General features: G+C 45.9%; 1 protein-coding gene across 1 annotated transcript; it reads left to right on the top strand.

Moving 5' to 3' along the window:
* Window positions 1-851: 851 nt before the first annotated feature.
* LOC118381406 (palmitoyltransferase ZDHHC3-A-like) lies at window positions 852-14,192 on the top strand (the record flags this gene model as incomplete). The annotated part of the gene is made up of 3 exons (XM_035768348.2): window positions 852-947; window positions 4,505-4,635; window positions 13,422-14,192. Coding segments are annotated over 3 exons (434 nt in total), but the record flags the coding sequence as incomplete, so codon positions are not given.
* Window positions 14,193-16,955: the final 2,763 nt, after the last annotated feature.

Here is a 16,955-nt window from a genome sequence, read left to right as displayed (position 1 = left end):
GAAACTGTTCCATAGCGCCCATCTCATGGGGAAACTGTTCCATACCCACCCATCTCATGGGGAAACTGTTCCATAGCGCCCATCTCATGGGGAAACTGTTCCATAGCGCCCATCTCATGGGGAAACTGTTCCGTAGCGCCCATCTCATGGGGAAACTGTTCCATACCCACCCATCTCATGGGGAAACTGTTCCATACCCACCCATCTCATGGGGAAACTGTTCCATAGCGCCCATCTCATGGGGAAACTGTTCCATACCCACCCATCTCATGGGGAAACTGTTCCATACCCCCCCATCTCATGGGGAAACTGTTCCATAGCACCCATCTCATGGGGAAACTGTTCCGTAGCGCCCATCTCATGGGGAAACTGTTCCGTAGCGCCCATCTCATGGGGAAACTGTTCCATAGCGCCCATCTCATGGGGAAACTGTTCCATAGCGCCCATCTCATGGGGAAACTGTTCCATAGCGCCCATCTCATGGGGAAACTGTTCCATAGCGCCCATCTCATGGGGAAACTGTTCCATAGCGCCCATCTCATGGGGAAACTGTTCCATACCCACCCATCTCATGGGGAAACTGTTCCATAGCGCCCATCTCATGGGGAAACTGTTCCGTAGCGCCCATCTCATGGGGAAACTGTTCCGTAGCGCCCATCTCATGGGGAAACTGTTCCATAGCGCCCATCTCATGGGGAAACTGTTCCGTAGCGCCCATCTCATGGGGAAACTGTTCCATAGCGCCCATCTCATGGGGAAACTGTTCCATAGCGCCCAACTCATGGGGAAACTGTTTAATTCCCGCCCATCTCATGGGGAAACTGTTCCGTAGTACCCGGTCTTACCATGAGTCTGTGTGTTCCAGATGTACATCGCACTCATCTCCCTCCACTCTCTGGTGATGGTGGTCTTCCACTTCCTGTACTGCTTCGAAGATGATTGGACAAGTAAGTGCTTTTGACCTTTTTTTTAAATATTTTTACCTGGCTTCTCATTGGTTTGATGTAGATCTCATGACAACACAATGATCTTTCAATCAGCTCCTGTCAACCATAACAATGGTGTCTGGTTGTGTTCTTAGTGATCCCTTCCCGCTCGTTATCGGGATTGATTTGACAACATCTAGTGAAATTGCAGTGCGTCAATTTCAAAAACAGAAATACTCATAATAAGAATTCATAAAACATACAAGTGTTATACATCAAAATAAAGCTTAACTTCTAGTTAACCCAGCCGCCGTGTCAGATTTCAAAAAGGCTTTACGGCGAAAGCAGACCATGCGATTATCTGAGGACAGCGCTCCGCATGCAATCACATGAAAATCAGATTTTAACCAGGCAGGTGTGCGACAAAAGTCAGAAATAGCGATATAATTGATGCCTTCCCTGTTGAAGATCTTCTTCTGTTGGCACTCCAAAATGTCCCAGAAACATCACAAATTATGTTTTTGTTCAATAATTCCTTCTTTATGTCCCAAATATGTGAATTTATTTGTCGCGTTTGATTCAGAAATGCACCGGTTCCAACTCGCCCAACATGACTACAAAGTATCTAATAAATTACCTGTAAACTTGGTCCAAACATTTCAAACAACGTTCCTAATCCAACCTCAGGTATCCTAAAACGTAAATAATCGATCAAATTTAAGACTGAATATACCGTGTTCAATACCGGATAAATACAACATGGAGCCCGTTCCAGTTCACGCGCATCAAAGAGAAGAGTCCACTTGGCTTGACACTCACAAAGAACAGCCCTACTTCCTCATTTCTCAAAAGAAAAACATCAACCAATTTCTAAAGACTGTTGACATCTAGTGGAAGACATGGGAACTGCAACCAGGTTCCTATTAAATCAAGCTTCCCATAGAAAACCAATTGAATACACATTGAGCTAAAAAGAAAAATCTTCCTGGATGGATTGTCCTCGGGATTTCACATGCCAAATCAGTTCTGTTATACTCGCAGACATTATTTTAACAGTTTTAGAAACTATAGTGTTTCCTATCCACATCTACCAATTATATGCATATCCTAGCTTCTGGGCCTGAGTAGCAGGCAGTTTACTTTGGGCACGTTTTTCATCCGGACGTGAAAATAGCGCCCCCTATCCCTAAGAAGTTTTAAGTATTTCAGATGAGGCCATACCCATCCATCTCATGGGAAACGGTTCCATACCCACCCATCTCATGGGGAAACTGTTCCATACCCACCCATCTCATGGGGAAACTGTTCCATACCCACCCATCTCATGGGGAAACTGTTCCATACCCACCCATCTCATGGGGAAACTGTTCCATACCCACCCATCTCATGGGGAAACTGTTCCATACCCACCCATCTCATGGGAAACTGTTCCATACCCACCCATCTCATGGGGAAACTGATCCATACCCACCCATCTCATGGGGAAACTGTTCCATAGCGCCCATCTCATGGGGAAACTGTTCCATACCCACCCATCTCATGGGGAAACTGTTCCATACCCCCCATCTCATGGGGAAACTGTTCCATACCCACCCATCTCATGGGGAAACTGTTCCATACCCACCCATCTCATGGGGAAACTGTTCCATACCCACCCATCTCATGGGAAACTGTTCCATACCCACCCATCTCATGGGGAAACTGTTCCATACCCACCCATCTCATGGGAAACTGTTCCATACCCACCCATCTCATGGGGAAACTGTTCCATACCCACCCATCTCATGGGGAAACTGTTCCATACCCACCCATCTCATGGGAAACTGTTCCATACCCACCCATCTCATGGGGAAACTGTTCCATACCCACCCATCTCATGGGAAACTGTTCCATACCCACCCATCTCATGGGGAAACTGTTCCATACCCACCCATCTCATGGGGAAACTGTTCCATACCCACCCATCTCATGGGGAAACTGTTCCATACCCACCCATCTCATGGGAAACTGTTCCATACCCACCCATCTCATGGGGAAACTGTTCCATACCCACCCATCTCATGGGGAAACTGTTCCATACCCACCCATCTCATGGGGAAACTGTTCCATACCCACCCATCTCATGGGAAACTGTTCCATACCCACCCATCTCATGGGGAAACTGTTCCATACCCACCCATCTCATGGGGAAACTGTTCCATACCCACCCATCTCATGGGGAAACTGATCAATACCCACCCATCTCATGGGGAAACTGTTCCATACCCATCCATCTCATGGGGAAACTGTTCCATACCCACCCATCTCATGGGGAAACTGTTCCATACCCACCCATCTCATGGGAAACTGTTCCATACCCACCCATCTCATGGGGAAACTGTTCCATACCCACCCATCTCATGGGGAAACTGTTCCATACCCACCCATCTCATGGTAAACTGTTCCATACCCACCCATCTCATGGGGAAATGGTTCCATACCCACCCATCTCATGGGGAAATGGTTCCATACCCACCCATCTCATGGGGAAACTGTTCCATTCCCACCCATCTCATGGGGAAACTGTTCCATATCCCCCCATCTCATGGGGAAACTGTTCCATACCCACCCATCTCATGGGGAAACTGTTCCATACCCACCCATCTCATGGGGAAACTGTTCCATACCCACCCATCTCATGGGGAAACTGATCAATACCCACCCATCTCATGGGGAAACTGTTCCATACCCACCCATCTCATGGGGAAACTGTTCCATACCCACCCATCTCATGGGGAAACTGTTCCATACCCACCCATCTCATGGGGAAACTGATCAATACCCACCCATCTCATGGGGAAACTGTTCCATACCCACCCATCTCATGGGGAAACTGTTCCATACCCACCCATCTCATGGGGAAACTGTTCCATACCCACCCATCTCATGGGGAAACTGATCAATACCCACCCATCTCATGGCCGCTCTGTGAAGGTAGTTTATTCCCAGAAGCTCAGAGAATATGGAGTCTCCTTGTTTCCACATAGCTCTGCAGTGCTACAGTATGTTGCTCAGTTAGTGTACGACTGTCTGTGTGTGTGATATAAACTCTGCATATTGTTCCATTTTTGAAAAGCCCCAAAAGTTTATTGGCACATTGACCCATGTCGCGTGCCATAGTTTTTAATAACTCTGTAGATGGTGCTAAAACAATGACGCCATAACTGAATCCTGACTTCTTTATTCACCTTTGCCATCGTCCCAGTCATCTATCTGATAAGACTGTGATGTACAACATTTTTAAATTTTATTTTACTAGGCAAGTCAGTTAAGAAGAAATTCTTATTTTCAATGACTGCCTAGGAACAGTGGGTTAACTGCCTGTTCAGGGGCAGAACGACAGATTTGTACCTTGTCAGCTCGGGGATTCGAACTTGCAACCTTTCCGTTACTAGTCCAACGCTCTAACCACTAGGCTACCCTGCCGCCCCAAACATCCAGCTGCTTAGAGCGCATCAACCCGTCTAGAAATGTTGCTTCCACTGTGCTGTGAGTGTAAACGTGTGTCTCCCCCCTCCTTCCTGAACTCCAACTCCCAGAGTGCAGTTCCTTCTCACCTCCTGCGACCGTCATCCTCCTCATCCTCCTGTGCTTTGAGGCCCTCCTCTTCCTCATCTTCACCTCTGTGATGTTCGGGACTCAGGTCCATTCCATCTGTACAGACGAGACGGTACGTAAGACCAAACATGTTCCTCTCTTCCTCCCCTTCACCTCCTCCTCTTCATCAGACCTGGATTAAATGCATCATGTTATGTCAACATGCTTTAGGTTTGTGCTTTTATATAGCTTGACTGATGTGCAGGGTGGCGTTTTGCACTTTTGGGACTATTCTATTTGGCGTTTCAGCTAGGCCTATTCCATTTGTACGGGCAAACTTCATCAAGTGCACCTGCCAAGTATTTTACCTAATGTATTTAAGCCAAGTCTGCTCCCCAACTGCTGTTGCTTTGGTGCTTATCTACTATATGTATGACCTATGAACCTTAACCTCTCTACAGCAGCTTACCCGTACAGAGGTGAATCCTAACTTCCACTTTGAGTGGAAATTTTCACTTAGTGTCCTGAAAATTGGACTTAAGTGGGAGTTAGTGTCTAAGAGTGTATAGAGAAGGCTCTGCTTCGTAGTCGGATCATCTCTGAGTGGGATCTATGAGTCCAGTCTTGTTTCTACAGTAACAGACATTTTCTAATATAAACATTTACATTTAAGTCATTTTGCAGACGCTCTTATCCAGAGCGACTTACAAATTGGTGCATTCACCTTATGACATCCAGTGGAACAGCCACTTTACAATAGTGCATCTAAATCTTAAAAGGGGGGGGGGGTGAGAAGGATTAGAGGAGGAGTGAGGAGTGAGAGAATACAGAATAGACGTGGAGGAGGAGTGAGAGAATACAGAATAGACGTGGAGGAGGAATGAGACACAAATGAGAGACCTGGGGTCTATTCATACCACCAAACAGCATGCAAGGGATGGCCAATATCAAAAGAGGTAATGGCATAAGCACACAACTATAAAGGAAGTAGTCAACTTGAAACAGCTCAAGGCTTGCTGATAGGAAGAAACGTGCATCTGTGTGAGAGGATCAGTTTCCTCTCACTGAACCGTCATAAACCATGTAGTTAGTAGACTGTAGACCTCTGTGTGTTCTATAGTAGACTGTAGACCTCTGTGTGTTCTATAGTAGACTGTAGACCTCTCTGTGTTCTATAGTAGACTGTAGACCTCTGTGTGTTCTATAGTAGACTGTAGACCTCTCTGTGTTCTATAGTAGACTGTAGACCTCTCTGTGTGTTCTATAGTAGACTGTAGACCTCTCTGTGTGTTCTATAGTAGACTGTAGACCTCTGTGTGTTCTATAGTAGACTGTAGACCTCTGTGTGTTCTATAGTAGACTGTAGACCTCTCTGTGTGTTCTATAGTAGACTGTAGACCTCTCTGTGTGTTCTATAGTAGACTGTAGACCTCTCTGTGTGTTCTATAGTAGACTGTAGACCTCTCTGTGTGTTCTATAGTAGACTGTAGACCTCTCTGTGTGTTCTATAGTAGACTGTAGACCTCTGTGTGTTCTATAGTAGACTGTAGACCTCTCTGTGTGTTCTATAGTAGACTGTAGACCTCTCTGTGTGTTCTATAGTAGACTGTAGACCTCTCTGTGTGTTCTATAGTAGACTGTAGACCTCTCTGTGTGTTCTATAGTAGACTGTAGACCTCTCTGTGTGTTCTATAGTAGACTGTAGACCTCTCTGTGTGTTCTATAGTAGACTGTAGACCTCTCTGTGTGTTCTATAGTAGACTGTAGACCTCTCTGTGTGTTCTATAGTAGACTGTAGACCTCTCTGTGTGTTCTATAGTAGACTGTAGACCTCTCTGTGTGTTCTATAGTAGACTGTAGACCTCTCTGTGTGTTCTATAGTAGACTGTAGGCCTCTCTGTGTGTTCTATAGTAGACTGTAGGCCTCTCTGTGTGTTCTATAGTAGACTGTAGGCCTCTCTGTGTGTTCTATAGTAGACTGTAGACCTCTCTGTGTGTTCTATAGTAGACTGTAGACCTCTCTGTGTGTTCTATAGTAGACTGTAGACCTCTGTGTGTTCTATGGTAGACTGTAGACCTCTGTGTGTTCTATGGTAGATTGTAGACCTCTCTGTTCTATAGTAGACTGTAGACCTCTCTGTGTGCATGTCTGTACAACGTTTAGTGCTTTAAAACTCTAATTAAACTAACTCTGCTTTCTTGCTCTGAAGTATTTTTGGTCTGCAACTTCAGGCCTGATTGCGTAGTCGGGGGCCCCGGGTGTGCGTAGTCGGGGGCCCCGGGTGGGCGTAGTCGGGGGCCCCGGGTGGGCGTAGTCGGGGGCCCCGGGTGTATTCCTAGAAGTTATATTTTCTATGGCTGTATTCTCTCTCATGAAGCCTCAAGTGGGGAAGGATGTTCATTAGACCTCAGTGTGTTGACATTTAGTTCAGGAATTCAGGAAGTATTCAGACCCTTGGCCTTTTTCCACATTTTGTTACGTTACAGCCGTATTCTAAAATTGATTTAAAAATAAACAGAAATATTACTTATTTACATAAGTATTCAGACCTTTTGCTATGAGACTCAAAATGGAGGTCAGGTGCATCCTGTTTCCATTGTTCATCATTGAGATGTTTCTATAACTTGATTGGAGTCCACCTGTGGTAAATTCAATTGATTGGACATGATTTGGAAAGGCACACGCCTGTCTATATAAAGGTCCCACAGTTGACAGTGCATGTCAGAGCAAAAACCAAGCCATGAGGTTGAAGGAATTGTCCGTAGAGCTCCGAGACAGAATTGTTTTGAGGCACAGATCTGGGGAAGGGTACCAAAACATTCATGCAGCATTGAAGGTCCCCAAGAACACAGTGGCCTCCATCATTCTGAAATGGAAGAAGTTTGGAACCACCAAGACTCTTGCTAGAGCTGGCCACCCGGCCAAACTGAGCAATCGGGGGAGAAGGGCCTTGGTCAGGGAGGTGACCAACGACCTGATGGTCACTCTGACAGAGCTCAAGGGTTCCTCTGTGGAGATGGGAGAACCTTCCAGAAGGACAACCATCTCTGCAGCACTCTACCAATCAGGACTTTATGGTAGAGTGGGCAAACGGAAACCACTCCTCAGTAAAAGGCACAAGACAGCCCACTTGGAGTTTGCCAAAAGGCCCCTAAAGGACCCTGATCATGAGAAACAAGATTTTCTGGTCTGATGAAACCAAGATTGAACTATTTTGACCTGAATGCCAAGTGGTGAAGCATGGTGGTGGCAGCATCATGCTGTGGGGATGTTTTTCAGCAGCACGGAGTGGGAGACTAGTCAGGATCGAGGGAAAGATGAACTGAGCAAAGTACAGAGAGATCCTTGATGAAAACCTGCTCCAGAGCACTCAGGACCTCAGACTGGGGCGTAGGTTCACCTTCCAACAGGACAACGACCCTAAGCACACAGACAAGACAACGCAGGAGTGGCTTCGGGACAAGTCTCTGAATGTTCTTGAGTGGCCCAGCCAGAGCCCGGACTTGAACCCAATCTACCATCTCTGGAGAGACCTGAAAATAGACACTCCCCATCCAACTTGACAGAGCTTGAGAGGATCTGCAGAGAAGGATGGGAGAAACTCCCTAAATACAGGTGTGCCAAGCTTGTAGCATCATACCCAAGAAGACTTGAGTCTGTAATCGCTGCCAAAGGTGCTTCAACAAAGTACTGAGTAAAGGGTTTGAATACTTACGTAAAGGTGATATTTTAGTTTTTTTTATATGTTTGCATAAAACTTCTAAACCTGTTTTTGCTTTGTCATTATGGGGTATTGTGATGTCATTATGGGGTATTGTGCTGTCATTATGGGGTATTGTGCTGTCATTATGGGGTATTGTGATGTCATTATGGGGTATTGTGATGTCATTATGGGGTATTGTGATGTCATTATGGGGTATTGTGATGTCATTATGGGGTATTGTGCTGTCATTATGGGGTATTGTGCTGTCATTATGGGGTATTGTGATGTCATTATGGGGTATTGTGATGTCATTATGGGGTATTGTGTGTAGATTGAGGATTTGTATTTTATTAATTTTAGAATGAGGCTGTAACGTAACAAAATGTGGAAAAAGTCAAGGGGTCTGAATACTTTCCGAATGCTCTGTACTGTGGTCATTTAGTCTGTATATCAGCCTGTGGTCATTTAGTCTGTACATTAGCCTGTGGTCATTTAGTCTGTACATTAGCCTGTGGTCATTTAGTCTGTACATCAGCCTGTGGTCATTTAGTCTGTACATTAGCCTGTGGTCATTTAGTCTGTATATTAGCCTGTGGTCATTTAGTCTGTATATTAGCCTGTGGTCATTTAGTCTGTATATCAGCCTGTGGTCATTTAGTCTGTACATTAGCCTGTGGTCATTTAGTCTGTACATTAGCCTGTGGCCATTTAGTCTGTACATTAGCCTGTGGTCATTTAGTCTGTACATTAGCCTGTGGTCATTTAGTCTGTACATTAGCCTGTGGTCATTTAGTCTGTACATTAGCCTGTGGTCATTTAGTCTGTACATTAGCCTGTGGTCATTTAGTCATAACTTAAGCCACTTTGTAACTTTAGATTTGAAAGAGTGGTTTTAAATCACAAGGAAAAAAACAAAGGGAGTCCTGTGATTAGTCAGTCAGAATGTCAATCAGGGAGGAAGAAGTTTGATTGGTTCACAGTCCACTGAAGTCTGGTTGTGTCTCGTTTTTCCAGGGCATAGAACAGTTGAAAAAGGAGGAGAGAAGATGGGGTAAAAAAACTAAGTGGATGAACACGAAGGCGGTATTTGGACACCCCTTCTCCATATTCTGGTTTGTCCCGTTGACCCGACCTGGCAAGGCCCATGGGAAGGCTGAATCCTACCAGTATGTGGTCTGAGCTTAGCCACCCGGGGGTAAAACAGACTCTGAGACAGAGGTGTGTGTGAACCACCCCATCCCTCCACCTCACCCTGACTCTCCTCCACAACACTCCTTGACAATGCTGAACGTGATTGTAATCCCTCATAACTCTGAACAACTTCATCACTTCTATATTGCCACAGTTTTTTTTATGTTGCTTGGGAACAAAAGTCAAGTGGAGTTGCAGAGAAAAATGTACCTACAATAAAACGTTTCAAACGTGCCTGTTTTTCACTCTTATGTATGCTGTTGATTTGTTCTGGTTTTCTGAATCACTCTGTCTCTCCCCCTCTCTGTCTCCCCTTCTCTCCTCCCTCTCTCTCTGTGTCTCTCCCTCCCCCTCTCTCTGTGTCTCTCCCTCCCCTCTCTCTGTGTCTCTCCCTCCCCCTCTCTCTGTGTCTCTCTCTGCTCCTCTCTCTGTGTCTCTCTCTGCTCCCTCTCTCTCTCTCCCTCCCCTTCTCTCTTCCCTCTCTCTCTCCCTCCCCCTTCTCTCTTCCCTCTCTCTCTGTGTCTCTCCCTCCCCCTTCTCTCCTCCCTCTCTCTCTGTGTCTCTCCCTCCCCCTTCTCTCCTCCCTCTCTCTCTGTGTCTCTCCCTCCCCCTTCTCTCCTCCCTCTCTCTCTGTGTCTCTCCCTCCCCCTTCTCTCCTCCCTCTCTCTCTGTGTCTCTCCCTCCCCCTTCTCTCCTCCCTCTCTCTCTGTGTCTCTCCCTCCCCCTTCTCTCCTCCCTCTCTCTCTGTGTCTCTCCCTCCCCCTTCTCTCCTCCCTCTCTCTCTGTGTCTCTCCCTCCCCCTTCTCTCCTCCCTCCCTCTCTGTGTCTCTCCCTCCCCCTTCTCTCCTCCCTCCCTCTCTGTGTCTTCCCCCCTCTCTGTGTCTCTCCCTCCCCCTCTCTCTCTGTCTCTCCCTCCCCCTCTCTCTGTGTCTCTCCCTCCCCTCTCTCTGTGTCTCTTCTCTCTGAGTGCCAGTTTGTTGGTGCTATCATGTCCAAGTCAGGAGTTGGCATAATAGCACAAACCGATCTGGCACTCAGGCTTCCTTCCGTCCTCCTGTCAGTCAAAAACTGAACCCCTCCTGCCTTGTGATTCTTCTTCTCTGATACATAACTAACCCAGCACAGAGGGACACCACATTGTCTTTTCACTAGGCCTGTACAGTTGACCGTTTGGAGAGGCTTTTAAAGCCAGGTGGAAGTATAGTGTGTGTGGAGGATCAGTAGGTTAGTAGCCCTCTTACTTTTGTTAAACACTCATATTTTTCTTGTGTTTTTAAAGAAGGTTACTCTCCACATGCGGCTCATTTTGAAAGTTTTATTCTTCTTTTAGGAGACAAGAAAACATGTTGTTTCAGAATATTTGTAAAAGTTGGCGTTGACTCATTTGATCTTTCTCATTTCTTATGTGCCAAGTTCTGCATATAAAAGTCAAGGTTTTTATTTATTCTGTAGTTTTCTCCAGAATTTACGTTTTTATGTTGTGAATTAAAACGTTTAATTTTGAGTTATTTTTGGAGACGTGTAAACTAGAGGGTCGTGATTCACAAAACGAACTAAACAAGTTCAAATATATTTTGCGAAGTAAAATTAAAAGGGGAGTTTTACTAAATACTAAAATATTAACCAACAAAACTGATTATACAGTAGTAGTACTCCAATATCAGCGTCGAAACATATCAAGCTACACGTCATAAATCATGACAAATATGCACTTTTCCTGAGATTTTATCGATCAGCGGAGTTTATATAATAAAGGTTCCTTTATCTCCTGTGATCTTTTTGTTTGCTTGAAGAAAAAAACTGAATTGGTCCCGTTTTCCCAGACAGACACAGATTAAAAAATAAAATAATTAAGTCCTAGAATTAAAAAAAAAAAAATCTCTTTCAATCTCTCTTGATAAGGCTTTTGAGTCGTGGACGAGGTGTCATCTGTGTCTGGGGGAACAGGTCTGTTATGTCATTTGTTCTTCATCTGTGTCTTCCTTTGGACTTCCTGTTCCTGCTGTTTTTAGTTTGAATGGATGGTTGTTGAGGAGGACGGTCACCTAACTGAGGCCTGCGTCTCCAAATGGCACCCTATTCCCTCTATAGTGCACTACTTTCTATTGGGGCCCTGGTCAAAAGTAGTGCGCTACCTTCTATTGGGGCCCCGGTCAAAAGTAGTGCGCTGCTTTCTATTGGGGCCCTGGTCAAAAGTAGTGCGCTACCTTCTATTGGGGCCCTGGTCAAAAGTAGTGCGCTACATTCTATTGGGGCCCTGGTCAAAAGTAGTGCGCTACATTCTATTGGGGCCCTGGTCAAAAGTAGTGCGCTACCTTCTATTGGGGCCCTGGTCAAAAGTAGTGCGCTACATTCTATTGGGGCCCTGGTCAAAAGTAGTGCGCTATAGAGGGGAACAGAGTCCATGTGGGATGACACTGCTGCTGTGAGGGTCTTGCCTGTGAGCAGCTACTGAAGACATAACATGTTTTATTTTAGTTTTACTGACGTTTTTCAACACTTTGGCACCGAGAAAGAATAAATATTTCCCATTTGTTTAATAAGCTGTTATTTATTTTCTTATATCATATATTAATTCTCTTTTTCTCTGAGGAACTGTTGTGTTTTATATCGTGTCATTTGCAAATGGGTGTTTTTTTGTGTGCATGCCCCTATATCTATCCTTACTCTGCTTTGGCTTTGGTTAACTGGTTAACCCGGGTGTGTCTCCTACCATTTTCTACTGAAGCTTTTAACTGTCTCTCTGAGCGTTGAGGCTGTCCGACTGGCTGCTTTCTGAATGGGACGGAGGTAAGCCCTGCAACCCAGGGGAACGGAGGCCGTGCTGCACACACTTAAACACCAAAACGTTACCGTGGAGTGAATGAGTTTTTCCTTTAAACAACAAAGCATGATGCATGTTTTTCTGAAAGTTTCTTATTGTCTCCTGATTGGGTTTTATAGGTTGATGTCTGGACGTCCTTCGCTGACAGAGTTAGTCTGGACGTCCTTCGCTGACAGAGTTAGTCTGGACGTCCTCCGCTGACAGAGTTAGTCTGGACGTCCTCCGCTGACAGAGTTAGTCTGGACGTCCTCCGCTGACAGAGTTAGTCTGGACGTCCTCCGCTGACAGAGTTAGTCTGGACGTCCTCCGCTGACAGAGTTAGTCTGGGCGTCCTCCGCTGACAGAGTTAGTCTGGACGTCCTCCGCTGACAGAGTTAGTCTGGACGTCCTCCGCTGACAGAGTTAGTCTGGGCGTCCTCCGCTGACAGAGTTAGTCTGGGCGTCCTCCGCTGACAGAGTTAGTCTGGACGTCCTCCGCTGACAGAGTTAGTCTGGACGTCCTCCGCTGACAGAGTTAGTCTGGGCGTCCTCCGCTGACAGAGTTAGTCTGGGCGTCCTCCGCTGACAGAGTTAGTCTGGACGTCCTCCGCTGACAGAGTTAGTCTGGGCGTCCTCCGCTGACAGAGTTAGTCTGGGCGTCCTCCGCTGACAGAGTTAGTCTGGGCGTCCTCCGCTGACAGAGTTAGTCTGGGCGTCCTCCGCTGACAGAGTTAGTCTGGGCGTCCTCCGCTGACAGAGTTAGTCTGGGCGTCCTCCGCTGACAGAGTTAGTCTGGGCGTCCTCCGCTGACAGAGTTAGTCTGGGCGTCTGTTCACTGTGTTGTCGTGTGCCGACAACTTCGACAACACGTAGAACGAGACAACACCGTCGGTGTCCGTGCCGTGTCAGAAATAACATGGCCTGGTTTCCACACCCACCAATTGTCTGTTTGAGCATGTTAGTCCAAAAGGAGACGTCATTCAGGAAACCAGCCACTTAAGTCACATGTTTCACAGGATCTCCCATTGAAACCAATGCATGACTAAGGGGACATTGTACTTAGGGCCCCTAAATTAATGACATGTTTTGATTCAGTTTCCTCTGTCTACAGCTCACTGTGTTCTGTGTGTGTCTCTCTCTCTGTCTCTCTCTCTGTGTGTGTCTCTCTCTCTGTGTGTGTCTCTCTCTCTGTGTGTGTGTCTCTCTCTCTCTCTGTTCCAGGGCATCGAACGTCTGAAGGGGGAGCAGGCCAGGTGGGAGAAGACTTCCTGCTGGGAGGCGATGAAGTCAGCGTTTGGAGGGCCCTTCTCCCCATCCTGGCTCAGTCCCTTCTCCGACCTCCGCTGTAAGAGGGATCCCGATGACCACGTGGCGCTGCCGCAGGGGGAGATCGTCGAGGACGACGTCATAGAGATACCGCTGGTCTAGTGTCATGAGACTCCCGTAGAACTAGAATGAACAGAATGGCCGTCCCGTAGAACTAGAATGAACGTCCCGTAGAACTAGAATGAACAGAATGGCCGCCCCGTAGAACTAGAATGAATAGAATGGCCGTCCCGTAGAACTAGAATGAACAGAATGGCCGTCCCGTAGAACTAGAATGAATAGAATGGGCGTGGAACATAGCACCCTGGCAGGTTTTGACTGGTGAACTCCTGGGTACACTTGCTTCCATAGCAAGCCTGGTGTTGTGATCCAATATGGCGTCGTTGACTTGATAATTAGGAGGGTGATTTACATTTGTCCTATTTCAGACATGTACCAGTGTGTATTATACACGTGTGAATTGTACATTTTTTTTTTTTCTGCATATCTCAACTCTACCTGAGACACCCTCTGAGTGTGTGTGTGTGGGGGGGGGGGGGGATCTGGACTAGGCTTTTATAGAGAGATGCCAGTTCTATTCATTCTATTTCTATACAGCCTCCACTGGTCTAGTGCGGTGTCCTTCCTACAGTGCTACTGCTGCTTGGACCAAAGCCTTAAAGAGACCCTACACCAAATGTCCTTTTAAAGAATGAGCCACAAAATGTCCAGGTTGATACCCCTGGGGATGTGAACGAGGTACAAGTCCCAACGAGGACGAGAGTTGGATTGTACCCAAACGGGCTCTTTCAGTACTCCAGAGCATCTCCTGCATACACAGCTCTACATGGTTCGGTTGTATTACGGGAAGACCTCTAGAAAATTACCTGTGGACTATGCAGAATCTAGACAGTCCGTTGCCTTTAATCTTACTTCACTGAGTGCCTTTATAAACTGTCAAGTTGAGAATTTACAGTTACTGGCCTTGTTCTGCATGGAAAGCAAATGAGGTGGTAGCAGTTACTGGCCTTGTTCTGCATGGTATGCAAATGAGGTGGTAGCAGTTACTGGCCTTGTTCTGCATGGTATGCAAATGAGGTGGTAGCAGTTACTGGCCTTTTAACTTTTTCTATCTGTATTATCATGTCAGAGAATTACATGACCTTTACATGACCTTTACACATTTTATGACCTTTAAAGGGCCTTTTCTAAATATTTGATTATTAATGTTCAATAACATACAATGCATTAATTAATTATCAATGTCTTCATCTGGGAAATGTAGAAGAACACTATTTTATTGAATGAGGGTTAGTGGGGGGGTTTTAGGTGGTAGTAGTGGGGGTGGGTAAGGTGGGGGTGTAGGTGATAGTAGTGGGGGGGTGTAGGTGATAGTAGTGGGGCGTGTAGGTGATAGTAGTGGGGGGTGTAGGTGATAGTAGGGGGTGTAGGTGATAGTAGGGGGGATAGTAGGGGGGTGTAGGTGATAGTAGGGGTGTAGGTGATAGTAGGGGGGTGATAGTAGGGGTGATAGTAGGGGTGATAGTAGGGTGTAGTGATAGTAGTGGGGGGTGATAGTAGGGGATGTAGTGATAGTAGGGGGAGGTTGTAGGTGAGTAGGGGGGAGGTGATAGTAGGGGGTTAAGGTGATAGTAGGGGGGGTGATAGTAGGTGGGGTGATAGTAGGGGGTAGGTGATAGTAGTGGGGGGTGATAGTAGGGGTTAAGGTGATAGTAGGGGGGTAGGTGATAGTAGTGGGGTGTAGGTGATAGTAGGGGTGTGTAGGTGATAGTAGGGGGTAGGTGATAGTAGGGGGGTGAGGTGATAGTAGGGGGTTAAGGTGATAGTAGGGGTGATAGTAGGTGTAGGTGATAGTAGGGGGGTGATAGTAGGGGGGGGTGATAGTAGGGGGGTGATAGTAGGGGGTGAGGTGATAGTAGGGGGTTAAGGTGATAGTAGGGGGGGTGATAGTAGGTGGGGTGATAGTAGGGGGGTGATAGTAGGGGGAGGTGATAGTAGGGGGTGTAGGTGATAGTAGGGGGGTGTAGGTGATAGTAGGGGTTAAGGTGATAGTAGGGGGTGATAGTAGGGGGGTGATAGTAGGGGTGATAGTAGGGGGTGATAGTAGGGGGTAGGTGATAGTAGGGGGGTGATAGGTGATAGTAGGGGGGTGATAGGTGTAGGTGATAGTAGGGGGGTGATAGTAGGGGGGGTGATAGGTGATGATAGTAGGGGGGATAGTAGGGGGTAAGGTGATAGTAGGGGGGTGATAGTAGGGGGGTGATAGTAGGGGGTAGGTGATAGTAGGGGTAGGTGATAGTAGGGGGGTGATAGTAGGGGGTAGGTGATAGTAGGGGGGTGATAGGTGATAGTAGGGGGTGATAGTAGGGGTGATGATAGTAGGGGTGATAGTAGGGGGGTGATAGTAGGGGGTGATAGTAGGGGGTGGTAGTAGGGGGTGAATAGTAGGGGGGTGAATGGTTGTACTGTACTTTATCCTTTTGTACAGATGGCAATACTATGATGGGTACTTCTACAGTCAAACCAATGCTCCATATCATGGGACCACTGTTTACTTTAACCTTTGAATTAAAGGGAATTTGTCAATGATCTCTTTCTTTATCCATGCATTGATTGGTTCTGATGTTAGTTTGACTACAGATCTCTTACTTTATCCATGTATTGATTGGTTCTGATGTTAGTGTGACTACAGATGATCTCTTACTTCATCCATCCATGTATTGACTACAGATCTCTTACTTCATCCATGCATTGATTGGTTCTGATGTTAGTTTGACTACAGATCTCTTACTTTATCCATGTATTGATTGGTTCTGATGTTAGTGTGACATGCATCCATGTATTGATTGGTTCTGATGTTAGTGTGACTACAGATCTCTTACTTTATCCATGTATTGATTGGTTCTGATGTTAGTTTGACTACAGATCTCTTTCTTTATCCATGTATTGATTGGTTCTGATGATGTTCTCTTTCTTTATCCATGTATTGTTTGATGTTAGTGTGACTACAGATCTCTTACTTTATCCATGTATTGATTGGTTCTGATGTTAGTGTGACTACAGATCTCTTACTTTATCCATGTATTGATTGGTTCTGATGTTAGTTTGACTACAGATCTCTTACTTTATCCATGTATTGATTGGTTCTGATGTTAGTGTGACTACAGATCTCTTACTTTATCCATGTATTGATTGGTTCTGATGTTAGTTTGACTACAGAATAAAGAACATGTCAGAGATTAAGTGACAAGATATTTAATGTAAAGGTTTATTTTACAAAACTAATTTCAATAAATTGATACCCATTTAGGTGTCATTACAATATTGTCAATAAAATATACATCTCAACGGTACTATTAAAAATGATTTGTTTGCATAATAATGTGTAGTGTAGAAAAGCCTGATCATGTTTGTGTATGGAGTGCAGAC

This window comes from Oncorhynchus keta, unplaced genomic scaffold (genome assembly GCF_023373465.1).
Source record: "Oncorhynchus keta strain PuntledgeMale-10-30-2019 unplaced genomic scaffold, Oket_V2 Un_contig_3904_pilon_pilon, whole genome shotgun sequence".
Classification (NCBI taxonomy): Eukaryota; Metazoa; Chordata; class Actinopteri; order Salmoniformes; family Salmonidae; genus Oncorhynchus; species Oncorhynchus keta.
This window is presented reverse-complemented; position numbering and strand designations above follow the sequence as displayed.